The 20,506-nt window shown below is 40.7% G+C and overlaps 1 protein-coding gene across 10 annotated transcripts in view; it reads left to right on the top strand.

Moving 5' to 3' along the window:
• The window catches only part of erc1b (ELKS/RAB6-interacting/CAST family member 1b), a 205,380-nt gene that overhangs the window by 96,537 nt on the left and 88,337 nt on the right, over positions 1-20,506 (top strand). For all 10 annotated transcript variants that reach the window (XM_053241656.1, XM_053241657.1, XM_053241659.1 and 7 more), the window contains one exon: positions 10,584-10,744. In XM_053241656.1, coding sequence (XP_053097631.1) covers positions 10,584-10,744 — 161 coding nt within the window. The remainder of the gene's footprint in view (positions 1-10,583; positions 10,745-20,506) is intronic.

Here is a 20,506-nt window from a genome sequence, read left to right as displayed (position 1 = left end):
ACATCCACACATTTCTCCTTAACTCTGGTTTCAATTTCCTCTAATTACTGCTCTCTCGTTGTTCAGATTTTGTAGCACACATGTTGGATTCAGGCTCTGTACAAATTTCTGTCAGTCTTTTTGTTCTAAATGCATGGAAGGGAGTGTTGCTGTTCTTTGTTAACCTGACAGCCCTCTTCCTTTCCATCTCACTTTTCTTTTTCACTTTTTTGTTCACCATTTATTTTTATTGCTCCTGTCCCCTCATTTTGTTTTTCTTGCCCATTTTGACCCATGCATTAGTTGCTCTTACAGCAGAGAGGCCTATCAAATGAAATCACTACGCTGGCACTGAAGGGTCAGGGCTGTCTTATTTTAGCTGATGCTCTCATGAGTTTTTTGCACCGCGCCAAACCTCATTGAGCCAGCCAATGTAATGGGCGTGTGTAATTAAGGGCAAAATGTGGCCTCTCTGGGAGAAAGGACTGTTTTCCTCTGACACAAACCTCTCGCTGTGCTGTGACACCAATCACTTAACCCAGGGGTAGGATTTACGGCCGACCTGTCCAAATGTGACCAGCTGCTCGAGCGGGGCCAGTGAAAGCGTTTGCCCAAGACCACATGAAAATACACGTCTAGTCTCCAGACATGATTCAGCACTCAAATGACATACTTCATAACGTTCTCTCTTGAGGCACCCGACCAAAGAAAGCCTCAGCGCCTCCTCCAGTGTTGATCAGGATGACCAGATGTCTCATAGCCACCCTTATTCCTGTTCTTCCTTGTTGTCATCCTTCCTGCTTTGGCGCTGCAAATGGATTTCTGTTTATTCTCTCTTTTCACACCCCACACGCCCTTTTGGCCCTGAAGCCCCCCTGTGTTGTCCCAGCAACTCCTTGTTTACCACAATACAACCATCTTTTCTCATTTCTATTTTTTTCAATCCCCCCCCCTCCGCCCCATTCTCTGCTTCCAATTTTCGTTTGCGTGATTTGTTTCTGAAGACCGTTCTGGTTTGTTCTGTTCGTCTGCTTCTGTTTCTTCTGCTGAGACAGCTTTGATTTTTTGGCTTCTTCTGTAATTACTCTCTTCTCTTTCTTTGTTGCTTCTCCACCGCTTGCTGCCTGTTTGAAGCTCTTTCATGAGCCTATGCATGACTCCAACCACGCCGACTTTAAGTGGTTCAAGGTATGATATGATTCTTTTCTTTCTTTCTTTTTTTTAAAGGATGATTCCATTCTGATTTACTTATGTTCTTTATTTCCCATCTGCTCTTCAGATTTCAATTATTTTGCCCCCTTTTATTATTTTGCAAATGTGGAAGTATGCGGCTTTTGGTTTCACTCCAACCCAAACATTGTGATAGGAAGCTTAACCACTGTCATGGTACAGTTTATTGGCTGTTCCCTGAAGATGATCTTCTGTTGATCATTGTCTCAGGCTTGGAATTTCTCTCATTTTTTGCTTGGCTATTATAGAAGTCAGATTCACTGCTGTCCCAAAGGAGTGATCTGTTTGTTTTGAGGGTTTGTTGTTGACAAGTTGTGTATGGATTCATTTTCTTTGGGTTACTGTGGAAGATTCCTTCAGTAGTAACCTCTCAGCAAGTTCCCATCCTATTCCCAACCATATTCCCAAACTTTCATTCAGGTTAAGAGTTAAACATTGAAACAGCTGGTTAATTATTTTTCTATATGGATAAGTCATTTTCCAAACATTGTCCCTCAATGGAACAATGCACAGAAATATTGTTAATTTGTTCATTTTATAAACATTTTATCCTGGTTAGGGTTGTGATGGATCCGTATCCTATCCCAGCGCAGGGATACAACAGCGCCAGTCTTTCACAGGGCATCACACACACACACACACACACACACTCATTCAGACTTAGAGGCAATTTATAGTTACTTTCTATCCAGCTGCATGTTTTTAGGAGGAAACTGGAGGAAACCCCCCCAACGCACACATACAGAGAACACAAAGAAGATCCAACACTACCGTCTGCATCACCGACACACCTCTCAGAAATATTATACTACTGCTTGATTGTACAGCTACCCCCACATGCTATATAATTAGATGTTAATGATTGTTACATTATTTCTATCACAAAAGTATGTCTTATGTTAATTATACCTTTAATTGAGCCCTTCAAGACATGCATTGACAGTTTTGACATGGTTAAGCTCCTGTAATTAAAGGCCAATGATTCCTTTCAGCAGGCTTGCAGCTCTCACTCCATACGACAGGAGACACTGTGAAGGCAGCTCAGAGATAAAGACCTGTAGCCCTGAGGTCATGAAGCAACACAGAGTTAAAAAAAAAATCAGACATGGAAATTAGTGTAGGGAAAAAATAGCTCTCACAGCTGCTGCAGCTCTGTCTCAACTGAAGCTGGATTTTTAGACTCTGAACCTCTAACAGAGTCTTGAACCAAAGAGGAATGTGTTGAGCTTCACTTTCAACCCCACAAAGGATGAAAGGATTGTAAAGAATAAAGCATGATGCCGCAGTAGTTTAATTCTTGTTTTGATTTCCCTCAGCGGCTGTGATTTGGAGCTCCTAAGCTGATCTCCAGACTCTCAAAATACTGCTGGCCTTATACTCTCAGTATATCAGGTGTAACACACCAGTAACAAATCCAGAGCTTAACATTCATTCCCTAATTCACTTCTGCTCTTTTAAACAAGTATACTACACCATAGCATCATTCGGTTAAAAAACTAAAGAAGCTACTAAAAGCCATTGATTTGTTTCATATTTGAGGAAGCTGCTCTCTCGCTTTGTTCATTTCCATAACGATTGAAAGGATCAGCTCTTTTTTTTTTCTTTTTTCTGGTGCATTTTTCATTGTTTGCCCCATTTAAATCAATGCATTGCCCCTCATCAGCGTTTTCAACCATTTGGAACATTGCGTTTTGAAAAAAGCATTGCTCCTATTTCATTTCATCCCTCCTTTTCTTCTTTTCAAGTTTTCTTCCAACATTGCAATTTTTTTTTTCATATTAGTGTACTCACCATTTTGTTTCTCTTTTATCCTGCTTATAGCATAAAGAAAGCCAGTATCCAGCTGTGTCTTTCCATTTCTATTTCTTTTGATTTGTCTTCATCTCCTACCTTTTCTAGTTGGATACCTTTCTCATCTTTCCTTCCTCTGCATTTTATTGCACAAAATTAGCCAGTGTGTTGGACATAATGCATTCTTGGCTCTGCAAAAAAAAAAAAAAATTGTCACATAGTAGTTAACCAAATAACCAAGAGACTTGTTTGAAGTTCCACAATGACTTTACACAGAGGCCTATTTTTTTATTCTGGCTTCAAATATATTGAATATGGTAGTACACATCTTGTGAACATTCACAAGTATGGCTTAAATATGAATTTTTGTCTCAGACATTCTGTCAAGTTAGCTTATGTTGGCAATGAAGTTTGCAGCAAAGTGACCTTAACCTGCCAGAGTTTATTCACAATTTATTCTAGAGTCTGTTTTCAGTGTCATTTGGATAGTTGTGTGAGTTTATAAAAGACTAACATTATCTTTTTTTTATAGAAAACATGCATTACGAGACAAGTATGACATTTTTCTGGAAGAACACCCCGGCATCGTCAGCTTGATATCTGATAGATGGAATCCATCTGAGATTCCTGATAGCATCGGCAATCTGTAAGTCTGCTTGCAGATGACTGGTGTAATCATCACGCAGGCATGAGCCCAACGTTTCATAAATAAGTGGTCGTAAATTGGTGCGTGGCTTGACTAACATCACATGTTAGTTCATATTCCCCTGAGAAAACAATCTGAGCATGTAGCCGCATTTATTTTATCTTCAAATGCTTCATCTACAGGAGGAAATTTCATGTTGAAAGACACTGAAAGTTCGCTTTGATCAGCTTGAAAGTTTCCATATATTTAGATGTGTGTCTGATTTTGCATTTGGCAGACGATCAAATGCCTGACACATGAATAACAGACATAGCTGAGGTGAGGTTTAATCTCATAATGAATGACTTATCTTTAGGGCGCGCATGAAGCGAGATCCAGGCAGCCTTAGCTGAGTGCGTTTACAGTAAAAGCGATCATGTCCTTTGATTCTGGCTAAGGTTTTGGTCACAGAAGATGGCTCTGGTTTCCATATCTGCCCTGTGGGGAACAGTGACACCATATCTACTGCTGCACATCATGGATTCATTATGCAGCTGTTCTTCTGATTTGTGTGTGTGTGTGTGTGTGTGTGTTTCTATGCCTAAGAGCTATGAAAGCCTGTTTCAGTGAAACACTGTTTTCTTTTAAGGAGTTCTCGCACAAGAATCCTTCTTCCTATCCTTCCATACCTCTCGTGGGATGTTCAATACTGATTGGCAGTTCTTCTATCTCTCCATCTCACCACAGTCTGTAGCCTGTGAAACTGATGCTGGCGAAGTTTAAATGTTTCCCCATGCTTATGGGAAGCCCAAAGGAGGGGCCTGGTCTGCTCACTTCCTCTAGAGAACAATGTTCCCTCTAATTATTTTTTTTCTTACAGAGCAAAAAGTATTTCTATTGGGCAGACAGTTCTGCCATTTGGGCAGAAATATGCTACGAGCTGCACATGTTGCTGCTGCACTGCCCATGCTTGGCTAGCATTAGCTGGCTAACTAGCAACACTAGCTGTGTTGTCTGTGGGTTTTCTCCCTTATTTGGTCTTGCCAGTTCCGACCTTCCAGTCAGCTCTTCCCTATCATACAACCGCTACCAACCAGGGAGGGTGAAGGCTGCCATGTGCTTTCTCTGAGACGTAAAGCCAGCTGACCAAATCTTTTTGAACTGCTGCCCATGCTGCATCACTGGGTTGCGTAACATTCTTGTAGGAATGCGCTATCCACAGTCTTCCACGTGCATGAGTTCACAGACGCCCAATATTGGCTAGCATTGCTGTGATTGATAGGGGAGAGGCAGGATGCCACTCCTCTCACCCAGAGAACATGGCCAATTATGATCTCTTGGATTCCCGGCCAAGGATGGCTGTGGCATCGTTGGGATTCAAACTTGCAATCTCCTGACACTAGGGGGAATGCCACTCAGGAGCCTTACTTTATTTTTCCCTGCCTGGGAGCATTATCAGAGGTGCATAGCCCTGCACACATGCAGCTTGGAGGGAACAGTGTTAGAGAAGCAGGGGAAGTCTTGGAAACTACCTTCCTGGTGGCATCCAGACCTTTTACTCTGGATCTACAAAATGATATTAACCTCATGTTCATTTACTAAGGAAAACATTTCTGCCCAGCAATACGATCCTAATTGCAATGAAGAAAGCAATTAGGTAGTAGCCATAGATCTGGTACAATAAGGTCAGTCTGTCCAGCCATCTTCCTGCACTTTTACCAAAAGGTTATATGTAGTACCAAAAAGGTTTTATGTCTTATTCTGGTGCCATATTATGTTTTCCCATAACAAAAGTTTTCATTTGCTATGTAGCTGTGTTTAAACTTAATGCACTCCACAGTGGTGTGACACACTTCAGTGCTATAACTATAGCTCATGCTTCTGATCCCTGAAGTCTGCTGCACTGCACACATCAGCCGTGGTGCAATCTGACTGACAGTAGAATTGTTTTATTACATGGATTAAGATTAATTAGCATGAATGGATAACAGACCATCTTTTCAGAATCAGGACCATGCAGGCATGTGGGGGGGGGAAACAATACAAATCCATCATATAACTCACTCACTAGCACATCATGCTGTCATCTTACAGTTCACCATATCAAGAGAGAATAAAGATGCTAGCCAGAAGCGAATCTTTTACGTGCCATGTGAAAAGAGACTTCTTGTCAAGGTGGCAAACATGATGTGCTACATTAAAAATAAAGATGATCACAATCTTATACACATTCAATACTCTTAGCATAATTCGATTTCTGGGCAACTAAGCATTTGTCCACCTGTAGAACCATTAAAAACATTATTTACAACCGGCTGCCTGTAAAACTTTAAATGCAGTCAGAAGCCACTTTACTAAAGACTTCTTGCAGTATCTTTTCTTTGTATTATTTTGTTACTAAGACTTTTTGGATGAGCCTTTCTAGACCTCATATTGTAGACATCAGCTGCTCAGCTTCAGTTTTCCATCACTAGGAATTTGGTCCTACTGTTTAGTGCTCCCTCTCTCTCTGTCACGGAGGATGGTGTGATGACAAATGTGAGAGAAAGGAATGAGGTCAGTGGAGAGGAGCGAGGCACCGGCAGGTATAAATTTTGCTTCAGTGTCGTTTTGTAGCGCTGGACATTAGTGTTTCAGTGCTTGGCCATGGTACAGTACATTAGGTTGATGAGTTATGGGAGACGACCGGTCTGAGCGCTTTGCCAGCTCTTGTGCTCCCTCCAACCACCAGGGGGCTGAACTGAAGGTCATTTAACAAAAATGTGGTTCTTAGAGTGAGAGAGAGCGCGCTCTCTCTCACTCTGGAGTGTGTCAGTGACAATACAGTCTTTTCTGTTGATTTTATGCCACTTTTATATTATAAGCATTAAAAAAAATCTGCATTTTAGATGGTCAAGAATTCTCTAAGGAAGATGTGGTATAAATAAGTAATAAAGAAATATAGAAAAGGTATTACTGAAACACACAGAGGTTACTTGGCAATAAATAATGTGTTATAGCAAAAAAAAAATTACATAAATAAATAATGTAGTAATATTGTGGTCAAATTCTCATCATCTAAAACACTTTTTAGTGCAAGTAGCCAAGTTAAAACTCTACTAAATATTATTCTGTCACATGACGTGATATAAATACAAATAGTTGATAATTCAAAGCCCTTTAATGAGAACGAACCTTGAGTAACGTTGCAGAGACATTCTGACTAACTGCGTGTACAGTATTTATATGAAAATGTAATGATTAAACTGGTAACACACGATCATTTGGTCGACCATGGCCACATGTTTTTGAAATTGTGAAATTGGTAATAACAGGCCACATTTAATCTGGATTATGGAGTAACGTTTATTCAAAACTTTACTTTTAATCAGAAGGAGACACATTTTAAAGTATCTTTTTTTAGATTACAGATTTTTAATGATTATCTGATTAGATTTTGACATCATTTTGTAATTATCTGATTTACTGCATAACCAGTATGACTAAGAGAAAGCAGTGTCCTCTGTTATACACACAAACACACACACACACACACACATACACACACACACACACACACACACGTTTTATATATATATATATATATATATATATATATATATATAAAACTTGCGTTTGCTGCATTGTCATCTACACACTGTATTTTCTTGAAGTAGATCCCATCCCATCTAACTGATTTTCAATCAAATTTACCTTTTAATTTATTCACCCTTTTATGTTAGCAACTATCAATTTTGTTTACTGATCTGATAAAATATAATTTTGCAGAAAGGAATGATTTCAAGTCAAGTTGAAGTCTTCTATATAGCTTGTATACACTGGAACGAAATTTTGTCTCTATAGGACCACGGTGCAACACGTAATACAGTATTACAGTATACAAGACTACATACAGTGTAAATACACAAACAACAGTGTGAGATGAGTGCAGGACAATAGATGCACAGGAGACACAGGACTCTTGTGTGGAAAAGCTATTGCACAATGGACTGTAAACTGTTATGTAGTGTTGCAGCAATATTGGAAGCAAAAATAGTCTTATAAGTAAAAAGTGTCTGATGCAGCTTTATAGAAGTGTAACTTTATGTTGGTTTCCCTCTGTTTTGTCACCTGTGTGTAGATATTTAGCTTACGGTCCCACCAGTGACAGTGCGCCCCAGTATAAAAAAATAACGGATGAGGTGAGTGGTGTTTCCTTCACCACGTTTGTTACCAAGACAGTGGTAACTCTGTGGTTAAGGCACTGGGCTACTGATCACATGGTTGTGAGTTTAAATCCCAGCATCACCAAACTGCCACCCCAACCTCAAGCATTAGCTGCTCCTTATTTATAAGCTACACTCCATGAAAGGAGTTCATGTGTTTTTGGCAGCCATATAATTTTTACTTTCTTAGAGTGTAGGCAAAATGTGTACAAAACCTCATTTTTTAAATGGCCTAGGCACACTCGTTTGGCTGAAGTTTTTGTCCAAAGCAACAAACAACTGAGCATTTAAAGGTTAAGCACCTTGCTTAAGGAACTGATCACCTTGTGATCAGTAGCCCAGTGCTTTAACACTGAGTTACCACTGTCTTGGTAACAAACTTGGTGACGGAAACACCACTCGCCTCACTTGTTGTTTTCTTATAATGACGCACCCTGTCACTCACACACTGGTGGCACTAAACATTGGGCCACCACAAGCCACCAAAACAGCTTTAATGTGCCTTGGAATCTATCATTCATCTCTCTGGAACTGTACTGGTGCATTGAACACTGTTCTTCCAAAAGATTTTCCCACGGTTGGTGTTTTGATGATGGTGGTGGAGAGTGCTGTCTAACACGTCACTCCAAAATCTCCCATTGGTGTTCAGTTGGGCTGAGATCTGCTGACTGTGAAGGTTTTACATGATTTTCATCTTCATCAAACCATTCACCGAGTCTTCCTGCCCTGTGGATGTAGGCAGAGTCATCCTGGAAGAGACTACACCCCTATCAGGATAGAAATGTTTCATCATGGGATGAAGGGGATCAGTGAGGAGAACTGCAGTATTGATTTGCAGCGATGCTCCACGCTAACTAGCTCTAATTGCTAAGTGAATATGATTAGTTTACAATGCAAACTCTCAGAAGGGAGATGCATGTCAGGATGGGAATAAAAGTAATCAAATTAGCTGACATTTCTGAAATAATCTAAACAGTTACATTACTGAGTTACAGTATGTGTTATGTAATTGTCATCAGTACCGGATTACATTTGTAATCTTTCCAGCGCTGCAGACAGAATTCTGTTATACTGACTCCTTCATCCCCTCTTGAGTTTATGCAGCTTGTCAGGACTCAGTGCTGTGTGTTTGTAATAGTGAAGCAAGCTGCGAGCCAGAGTTCCACTGCGTGGGCCTCTGAGAGAGTCGATGAAACATTATCTGGCTTCTAGTGAAACACCGCTGCAAAAGGAGAGAAGAAGCTCTATAAACACCCAGCAAGATCTTTTTGATGACAAATTGATGGCGTAACTATATCTCAAAGGCATTGGCATGAACCAGGAGTGAGTAGGCAGAAGGGTAGAATTCAGGTAAAAAAAAAAAAAATGTGGAATGGTTGTTCCGACCAACGTCTGTCACTTCAGCAGAAAGTATCAGAGTCGGAACCGCAACCGCTGAGGAGTCTATGAGAACTGTTCTGAGCCAGCACGCTAAACCTCTCCTTACATGAATACATAAACCCGCCATTGGCTGTTTGATTTATTCGTCTCATTCATTCACACTGCGGAAAGAGACAGATTGCAAACGAAAACCATCATGTAAGCGAGCTGGAGATCACCCACCTTTACCAGAGCAAAACTACTGAAGGCGCCAATAAATCGTAAACCTCAGTGCTGAGTCATGAAGGTTTTATTCAGCTTCAGACCTTAGGCTCATTTTCACCGCAGAAAACTTTTTAGGAACTTTTTCAGGAACCCAGGAAGTTTTGAGCCGCATTTCCATTTTCAGCTCTTGAAACATGATTCCTGCGTAAGAGTGTGTAGTTTTCTGTTGGCCAAGAACTGTTGGAGTGGAAATTGATGTACTGGACACCACTGATTGGTCCAACACAAGCCTCACGGAATGTGGCATTTTAAAAACCTCCATTTAGCTAAAAGTCAATGGTGGTGCTGGTTTTATATCAGAGGTAAAATGGAAAGATTGTGTGACACTTCAATTGGTTCAGTTAGTTTTGTAAATGCGTCAAGTGGCACAGTGCTTGCAGAAATTGGTGAAAAAAGACTCGAAGCGTGCAGTTTCTCAGTGGTATAAAACCTTTATACATTAATGTTAACATCACATTAAAGCAATAAACATGCTGTGCTTTCATCTTGTTCTGAAATATCAGATCTGTAGCTCAGTTTGTTTTTTTTGTTATTTTACATAATTGTCTACAATTCCTGAAACGCAGGAACTCATACAGCAACTGTGTAGTTCTTTGCTTTGAGTTCCTCAAAAGAGTGTGTGTGTGTGTGTGTGTGCGTGCGTGTTTCTGGGCATGTATTTTTATATCTTAGTGGTGACCAAATGTCCCCACAAGGATAGGAATGCCTGATAGTTTTGACCTTGTGGGGACATTTGGCTGGTCCCCAAGAGGAAAACTGCACCTTTTATTTAAAAAACAAACAAACAAAAAAAACCGAACGAAACCAAAATGTTTCCTTTTGATTGCTGAGGTTAAGGTTTGTGTGTGTGTGTGTGTGTTTGTGTGTGCATACACTTTAATGGCTTAATGTGTGGCATTATGTTCCTTTTTGTCACACTGTGTTTTGTTTTCCTTTTTTTTTTTGTCTGTACTCATTCTCTTTTGTATCACACACTTTACCAGTGATTTATGATTTATTTTGTCCTTTTGGTTTTATATCTGTGTTTTATTTCAGTGTCTGTGATTGACTATGATCCCCTCAGTCATGTCCGTCACTTAATTCCGTGTGTATAACTTGTGTCTCCGCAGATGGAGGAGCTGCTAGGAGCGATGGAGAAGGTGAAGCAGGAGCTGGAGTCTATGAAGGCCAAGCTTTCGTCCACGCAGCAGTCCCTGGTGGAGAAGGAGGCCCACCTGACCACACTGAGAGCCGAGCGCAGGAAGCACCTGGAGGAGGTTCTGGAGATGAAGTAAGAGTCTGTTCTCTCACAACATTTATTTTCAAACCTCGTGCGGCTTTTTTTTTTTTTTTAAGCAGCAACCTGTCATTGCAGAAGTTACTATATAAGCTCGCTGCTGGAAAAATGGTTAAGGGTTTCATGGGAAGTTGTAAAGCTTTGTGTTGGATTATTCTCCAGATGATTATTTTCCGGTCAAGTCCTTTGTCTTATCGTCCAGAACTCAGCGAAGCTGAATATGTTGTGAGTCATAAGATGCATGTGTTTCCTCCACGGCAGTGTGTAGTATTTAAGGACAGTGGTCTGGAGGGGCAGTAAGCTCTATAGGAACCAAACGGTTTTCTGAGTGCCACTTTAAACGGCTTTTTCCTCCCATGAAGTGCAATCCAAATATCTCTCCCACTCTTACTGTTTTCCCAGACTCCTCTTTCACTCTTTCACACACACTCTCATCTATCTCTGTCTCTCAGCTCTAATCATGCCTTAGTCTTATTTATGACAGCGCTGTAGTGTTGTACTTGTCTTATCTTTGCTAAGGAAGAAACTCCTTGAATAAACCAGCCGCTAGAAGGTGACTGTGACTCCAGAATTCAAAACTTTAAAGGTCCCAGCTTCAAGCCTTGCTCTCTGGGCATGATTAAAGCAGGTCCATGTGGCAAGTTTTGAACTCTGGAGCTAACGCATAAAGAGCTGATGTATATTACTGGTATAAATTTGGGCCACCAAGAAAATACATTTTCTTTAGACATGGTGCTTTGCGTTCATTTGTAATGCACAGTGAGATTAAAGTAAATTATTGCGTGTAAAAATGTATGCATTTTTTCAAACACGCATATAAAATTCTGAGTAGACGTCCATGAGCTGGCAATATTGTCCCCTTCTTAACGTTAACAGTACAGCACACGCCAGCTGGTGTACACAGAGAATATAAAACAAGTGTAGAAACGTTTGTAGGGAAAAATGAGTCAGAACTGGCATTTTAAGGACTTTTCCAGCAATTTCCAAAGGTCTGCAGTTTCCTTGGGGATGGCTTCTACGCACACGTACCGTTTCTGCTCGAGTTTTTTTTTTTTTTTTTTTTTATAGTAGACGTGGCCGCAAAAAAAAAAAAAGAAAAACCAAGACCCTTGCCCTCTTTCTGCTTCTTAATCCGAAAGAAGAAAAATAGAAGCAGGCCCCAGAAGCAATGTCCAAACATGGCTGTCAGAAAGCTTGAAGTCGGCTTCGGTCAGACAGGGAACGCTGTGTATCTACTCCGCCCTCACACTTAACCACACGCTTCCAAAATAAAACGTCTTCGCCCAGAGAAAATACAGCCATGAATGCTGGTCTGATACATTCTGTATCAGCAGGAGGAGGGGGGTCCTGGCGGGTCTCTGTTTTTGGTAACGAGAGAAGATCATAGCAAGAGGAACAAGTCCACTGATGAAGCTCAGTCAGCTGCTATGAGACAATCGACTGGAGGAATCATCAAAAACTAGCATGTGATGCCATATACTGATCAAAATCTGTAGCAGAAAAGGAAATGGAAAAGGTTTGTTCAGTGATGACGAGAGAAGAGAAGCAGTAAAGATGAGAACTCCAACACATTATTCTATCTTCATGTTTCCTCTCCATTTCACGCAGTCTAAATGTCACTATCTCTCTGTTGCCTGTTCTCCAGATGCGATGCGGTCAGATCCTGTTGTACTCCAAGCTTGTCTGATGTGGCTAGGTTTTCTCACTCTTTCTGTTTTTTTTTTTTTCTTGCATTCTTTTATTCTTTTGTTCTCTCTCTCTCTCAGATCACGGCTCAAAGTCTTAGCTCAGTGTTAGCGGAGATCAGTTGTCTCCCTCCGAACAAATGTTTAACTCTCATCCCACATTTGTTTGGGAGTGGGGAACATGTCCGAGGGCCCGATGGGAGATGGCTGTTGACAGGGGAATAAGTCTTAATGAAGAATTCCTCAGATGGTCAACTGGAAGCATTTGGCTTGTGGTGTGTTGGGACTGTTGTCTCCAGATTTGTGGCAAGAAAGTAAGAACCCGAAACGCTGAAGAGACGGCGTTTGTAAAATATCAAGCAAGGCACAAGCCTGTATAGAGTCTTTCTTTAGATAAACACTCAAGCAAAAAAAAAAAAAGCTTGCATGCCCATAGGATAAATTAAATAAGGCACGGAAATGTAACTTATTCTGACAAGACTTATAGTGTGTTAGGTGTTAGGAATGTCCCTTCATTGGCACAAGTCACAAAATGGCCAACGTTATTTGTAATTATTAAACTATTTTAATAGTGTGGAAAAAAAGAACGAAAAAATGAAGGGTTTCCCCCTTTCTGTATGTGTTGCATTAAACATTTGGGAGCATAGGTTGGAAAAAGAATCAACAATGGGGTGGTGTGATATGGCTCAGCGTGAAGCAGAGTTACTGTTGGGGTGGGCGATATGACAAAAATATCATGATTCTCGTAGGCATTTCCTTGATACACACGTCGTGATATATGGGAGTGCGAATAAATTTCTAGCTGTTTTTGTCTACAAAAATAAATTAATTCGTGTTTTTTTTAAATTTTAAATGGTAAATGTTTTTGTACAATTTTAAAGATTAAGTACAAAATTTTAACATCATGTCAGCACCTCCAATCAGTTTGGCGTTATTCATTATTTATTTTAAATAAAACTGTTAAACAATTGTATAAAAAAAAAAAAAAATCACAATATTGATATTATAATCATCACACACACACACACACACACACACCTCCCCACTCTGTTACCACCACAGAATAAACATTCAGCCCTACGGTGGAAAAGAGGATTTAGGGAGCTGAGCCGAGGGCTTGGGAAGTAACGCAGTACAGAGGAGCAGAGCTAATTACGTGCTGTTTAAAGTCTAATCGTGCTCGAGTCTTTCACACAGTTCTAGCCTCATTGACTTTATGCTTAATCCTCAGAGCTCACATGCTCCTATGATCTCCAGGCCAGGACTTCATGGCCTCTGACTGTTCAGGGCTTCTCAGAGGCATCATGTCAGCTTCTTGCCGCCTCACCACCCAGGCAGTGCAAGTTAATCCGCCACAGCTCCTTAAACCGGCCATATCAGGTCTGAGAGAGCACCCTGGGAGAGCTAAGCCCACTGCGTTAATTAGTGTTTCACAAAGCTAGGAGGATGGTTGGCATGTGGGAGAAAATGCAAAACCGTGCCAAGAATATAACAGTGAAAGAAAATACAGAGCTTATAAAGTTGTATTCATATAGTGGAGAAGGTCATTCTAAAATCTGCATCCTGATACAGTTCTCCAGATAGATCTGAAAGTCCTTCTTGGTGTTGTCTGGGTTTGTTTATTTAAAATCACTCAACTTTGTAATAGAATTTGATGAAGTTCTTGCAACCAAAGAGGTAAAAGGGGACACTTAGTAGCATCTCCTGCCCCTCCAATTGAGCACTTTGTGCCCCAGGTGTTAAACGTTTTATCCCAGCACGTAAACTTCCTCACTCTGTACACATGTGCTAAAACTAAAATGTACCTCTATTTTTGCAATTTAGCTCCAAAAAAAAAAAAAAAGTTATAAATTAAATCAGAAAGTATCTGGCAAAAAGACAACAATCTAAAACATAAGGAAAAATTAAAGTAAAGTTTTGCCATAAACCTCTCAGTCTCCAGACTGGATTTGAAAAAGGAAGTGGACAACATCTGGCAGATTTGCAACAGATATGTCAAGAAGAAAAGACAAAGATTGGCCAAGCAATCCCATTTCAACATTGTTATTATTACAACTAAGAGGATCCAAAAGCTGCCCAGAGGATAGGAAAGAGTTGGAGGCAGTTGTAAAGGCAAAGGGCGCACATACAATTTACCGTAAAATATTTATACCACAGCCCTGTCAAAAGGTGTTGATTAATTTTCTATAACAGCAGCTCTAACAGTAGTGCTGGTGATTATATATTATATAAACCTGTGATTTGAATAATGCACTTGTCCTAATATGCAGTTGTTTCTAAAGTAACAACTTACACGTTGATCAATACCAAATGGATTAAAAATGTGCTGCAACTTAACCAAGCAAAAAAATTTTTTTTTTAATTCAATATGTGAAGTTTTCTGTAAGGAGACATTTATTTAACATTTCTGGAAGGAGTCTCCAGTGTCGGTGCTTTGTAACAGTCAGTAACTCTTCTGCTTTCCAGTTTCTCAGTAACATGACAAGCTGTTTTTGTTTTGTTTTGTTTTGTTTTTTTGGGGGGAGGAGGGCCTTATTCAATAAAAAGTAAAATGTTGGTGATGGAATGATTGTTTTTTGCCGCTACAATGTAAGTGATAACGAGCTAATGGATTTGTGAATGTTCCACAACATTAAACACACATCTTTCTTTAATAAATAAAAATAGTAGATTTTGACAAATAGCTGTGGTTTAACAGGAATAAAACACTTCAGGACACGTATTTTTACAGGAAAATAATCAACTCTAGGGTGGCAGCAATAACGCTTTGTGTCAGGCCGTAACACACCATCTCATTGTTGATTAATTTTATATTCCTTACTCACCCCTCACACTGGTAGGCTGCACTCTCTTTTTGTATAAAAATTCATTATAGGACACATTTTATTAGCAGCTTCACATAGAAAAGCTATACTCTGTTACTGAGCTAATATGACTTTTATACAGATGTTATCTCAGATTATGCGTGTTTTATAAGGCCTGTGTATACCATTATTCAAAGAGTTCTCAGAGAATAGAGAAAAACCTGCTCCACCCTGTCTTGGTGTCAGATCTCCCTTTAGGTCACTCACTGGAAAGTGTGGTTTTTAATACAGCATTGCTATAGTCGCTTGGGTATGAATCATGTCTAGAGCGAAACTGACTGTAGGCTGAATTTCAGACTAACCACCAAATGCAATGACTATATGATGCAGCTTTTATCTCTGCCTTTGTCCACTCTTACCACTATAATACCTCTAGACATCTTAATCATCTCTCTCTTCGTCAGTTAATGTTTGTTATATTCTCAGCATTGGATCAGATCTCAGCCACACAGCTGCTCAAGGCATTTTGGGTCAAAGCCTCGCTCGCCGTTGCAGCCTGGTTGAACAGCTGTCCATGCTGAGACTCGTCTGTCAAGTCAATGACCTCTCTGAAGTTTATTTCCTCTCTTGGTTTTCAGAATTACTTGCAGGCTAATTTTGTGTATACACATTCTTGGAGGCTGGTTTGTAAGGATTAGCTGGAGTTTATACACACTCATACAGATGGTACAAAGACGCAATGTTTTCTGAAACAGGAAACTTAGTTAAAAGTTGCCAATTTGTTTTCAGCATTGTGACTATGTATACGTTGAACAGTTACTGCCTATTGAGGTTTCTGATTGCGTGTCCATTAAAACACTTAATATAAAGAACAAATTGGGCTGCTTTCACACTAGAAACAGCGCTGCAAAAACTATCTATACCAGTCCTAGCTAGTACACTATATTGCCAAAAGTTTTGGGACGTCTGCCTTTACATGCACATGAACTTTAATGACATCCCATTCTTAATCCGTAGGGTTTAATATGGAGTTGGCCCACCCTTTGCAGCTATAACAGCTTCAACTCTTCTGGGAAGGTTTAGGAGTGTGTTTATGGGAATTTTTTACCATTCTTCTAGAAGCGCATTTGTGAGGTAAGGCGCTGATGTTGGACGAGAAGGCCTGGCTCGCAGTCTCTGCTCTAATTCATCCCAAAGGTGTTCTATCGGGTTGAGCTCAGGACTCTGCACAGGCCAGTCAAGTTCCTCCACACCAAACTCGCTCATCCATGTCTTTATGGACCTTGCTTTGTGCACTGGTGCGCAGTCATGTTGGAACAGGAAGGGGCCATCCCCAAACTGTTCCCACAAAGTTGGGAGCATGAAATTATCCAAAATGTCTTGGTATGCTGAAGCATTAAGAGTTCCTTTCACTGGAACTAAAGGGCCAAACCCAACCCCTGAAAAACAACCCCACACCATAATCCCCCTCCACCAAAATTTACACTCGGCACAATGCAGTCAGGGAAGTACCGTTCTCCTGGCAACCTCCAACCCCAGACTCGTCCATCGGATTGCCAGACAGAGAAGCGTGATTCGTCACTCCAGAGAACGCGTCTCCACTGCTCTAGAGTCCAGTGGCGGCGTGCTTTACACCACTGCACCCGATGCTTTGCATTGCACTTGGTGACGTAAGGCTTGAATGCAGCTGCTCGGCAATGGAAACCCACTCCATGAAGCTCTCTACGCACTGTTCTTGAGCTAATCTGAAGGCCACACGAAGTTTGGAGGTCTGTAGCTATGGACTCTGCAGAAGGTTGGTGCCTTCTGCGCACTGTGCACCTCAGTATGCGCTGACCCCGCTCTGTGATTTTACGTGGCCTACCACTTCGTGGCTGAGTTGCTGTTGTTCCCAACTGCTTCCAGTTTGTTATAATACCACTAACAGTTGACCATGGAATATTTAGTAGAGAGGAAATTTCACGAATGGACTTATTGCACAGGTGGCAACCTATCACGGTACCACGCTTGAATTCACTGAGCTCCTGAGAGCAACCCATTCTTTCACAAATGTTTGTAGAAGCAGTCTGCATGCCTAGGTGCTTGATTTTATATACCTGTGGGCATGGAAGTGATTGGAACACCTCAATTCAGTGATTTGGAGGGGTGTCCCAAAACTTTTGGCAATATAGTGTAGCAGCTAATTAACTATCTTAGCTTGCTTTCTAGATTAGACTTATTATTTTCAGTAATGCAGATGGCATAAAGATTGGTGTAACTCTGGTGATAAGGAGGTTGTTTGCCTTCATTGTGTGTTTGGAGGCAGAAAATCAAGAGAATTTGCTTGACTTGACTGAATGCAGCCACAGTTAAAATGACATCACATCACATACTGATGAATGTCCCAAAAATAAACAAGCGGTTAGGTTTAGTTGCATTGCAGTGTTGGAATATTGGCGATGAAATCAGTTCAGTTCAATGTGTCATAAATCTCCTTATATTTCGCTCACTAGCAAGATTCATTTTCATGTCAGCACTTCTCTGTTATCTGTCTGTTTTTCTCGCTTACCCCCTTAGAGGTGCCCCTCCCCACTTCAGATGGCACTTTTCTGAGAAGTTTTGACACTCTTTTTTGCTGTGACCAAGGAAACTGCTGAGGCAGCGCTTCTTAAAAGCAGTCACGTTCCACCAACATCTATTTCCCTTAGGATCACATAGAAAACGTGTGCTGGCAGTTAAGGAAAAACGTGAAAGCATGCTAAGTTTCCTGTGCATTGCCTCAAATGTAACAATGAGCAAAGCATATTGTGATATTGGCATCCTGCAGGTTGGGATGTCATACATCAGTGATGGGAGACAGTGTTGCTAGCTCTGCCACAACATGAGATCTGCTCCAACTGCAGTCTAGCTGGACAGATGAGTTTCCTGCTCCTCTCTCCTGACCTTTAAACCCATAGAGCACCTGTGGAATGATGTGGATCACAACATTAGCCGATTTCATGAATCTCTGCCCACTAATGGCACCAGCTTCTTCAGGAATGGGAGAACAATCCCACATTCATAGACGTGTTGGCTCTATAAGGAGCAGAGGGCAGACAACCTGAAATGGAAAGAGTGATTGTACAGCCAACCTTTATGTATGAAATAGAACAGGAGGGAAAGAAGGGAAATGAGAAATGGATTTCTCAAATAGAAATCCCAAATGCTCCCGTTGTTCTTCTCTTCTATCTATGTATGTGTGTGTGCGCAACCTCCTTGGGAATGTTGAAGGTCAGAATGTCAGGATGTGAATCCATATGTCTTATCAGTGGTGGAGTGAGAGCTAGGGAATTCTGCCCTGCAGTGGAAAAGAATGTCCTGCCGACAGCTCCTGTGCACCGATAAATCATCACCACTGACTTCAGCCTCTCACATTCAACGTCCTGGCAACAACCCAATCCTACACTTCTGTACCATTCTTCCATCACACTATCATCTCTAGCCTTGTGCCATACCCGGGGCTTGAGTCAAAGGAACAAACCCACCAACTACAACCTCAACCAAACCTCCATTATGTACCATTAAAGACTCTATTATACACCCACAACCATTAAATTCGAACAAATTTTTGTCTGTTGTTAAATTGCTGTTATTTTGAAAAATGGTCTTTCTTAAGATGAACTTGATTTGAGAATCATCTTTTCTTTACCATGCAGCTCGTTTTCTTGCATTTTCAGCACATTTCAATTAAGGGCGCATATGTCTGGCTGTGCGGTTAAAAGTTTCACTGGCTGGTGGGGTCATTGGGTGGATTTTTGCTGCATGTTGTAAGTGCAGAAGAAAACTTTATTATAAGTGGCGTGTAATCAAGGCGAGCTCTACTCATGTCCAAGAATTCATTTGGGCTCTTATTTATGCATGACCAGCATGCACTCACACACCTTTATCTGGCCCATATATCCCCGCTCTCTGCTCTTTAAGCAGTTTGCCTTGGCTCAGCGGCTTGTACGGGGGTGCTCGAGGTGACAAGGACTCAGACGTTGGAGCGGGAAGAGGTGGAGAAAAGTAAGGGAATGGGAAGGGAGGGGGTAATAAAGCTTCATGCTGAAGGCAGGTGGCTGATAAGGTGAAAGAAATGGAAACGCAGAGAGTAGCCAGGCTTCTGGGCAAGCACAGAGCGAGCTAGTCCTGCCTTCTCAAGCCAAACACAACAGCCGAGTGCAGACGGTTCAAAAAGATTTCTACTCACACCCCGTGAATCTCTCTCTATGTCCCAGTTTTTCTTTAAACCCATTTAAATTTTTGCGGTTAGAGCCACTTCACTACATTAACGTATAAGTTGTTGAAGCTATGGCTTTATCTGCTGTATCATACACACTTGTTTAAATTACAGCGCAAAAAGATGAGTTGAGGAAAGAAAGCTGTCATCAGTACACATTTCGTATATTCTCTTGTTTTTTGTTTTACAAAGCTGTCCATAGAAGACAATTCACAAGAAGTCATTGTTTATTATTATGCATCATCAGAGGCAAAAGTTTGCTTTTGGTAGCACTAGTACTGTTCATTTTCTCACCAGCTTTTTTCGGACAATATCAAATGTAATGTAACTCAATTATAATGCTTTTGACAAGGCCTCTGGCTCAACTTTAATAAGAAAACATATGGAATTTATTTCACTGTGCACTATAAAAAGGCTATGAATAGATTAACTCCTTGGTGTTTCTTTAGAGATCTTCAGGCCTGAGAGTTTTTAAGGCTATTAATTGGAAAGGGCTTAAATATAAGCACATAAACAGATATGTATCTACACACCTGGTCTCTCTTCCTTACATATTTGGGAACTTCTTAATAACAATTCCTGCAGAAATTATTCTATGTAAGTTTAAAAGACACATTCCATATTAGTGTGCAACCCTCCTCTCAATTTTGTCCCGTCTCTGTTTCCTTCCCTCACGTTATTCTGTATTGTGTTTGTTAGAGTTGTGCATTAACCAAATAATGACAGCCATGGTTGAAATCTCAGGACCAGTCCTAGCGCAATTTGCGGGAAATTATCAAGATGGCTTATGTGTGAACAGAAGCCGATACAGATGCACTGTCACCTTTTGAGGATGCTGATTGAAATCATCAATGCAGCGAAGTGATAACAGAAGGTAAGGCCTAAAGGACAGAGACTAAACACATTCATCAGATGAATGGTGTAGTCTGAGATGCATAATTTATAAGACAGTCACCAGTAGACTCCAAGAGCATGACGTAAGTGGAGATATAAAAGGCTAGTGATAAAACAGACTCAAGTGTTAAGTCAC

Source organism: Pangasianodon hypophthalmus, chromosome 18, assembly GCF_027358585.1.
Source record: "Pangasianodon hypophthalmus isolate fPanHyp1 chromosome 18, fPanHyp1.pri, whole genome shotgun sequence".
Taxonomy (NCBI): domain Eukaryota; kingdom Metazoa; phylum Chordata; class Actinopteri; order Siluriformes; family Pangasiidae; genus Pangasianodon; species Pangasianodon hypophthalmus.
The sequence above is the reverse complement of the archived record's forward strand: the minus strand, read 5'-3'. Positions and strand labels throughout refer to the sequence as shown.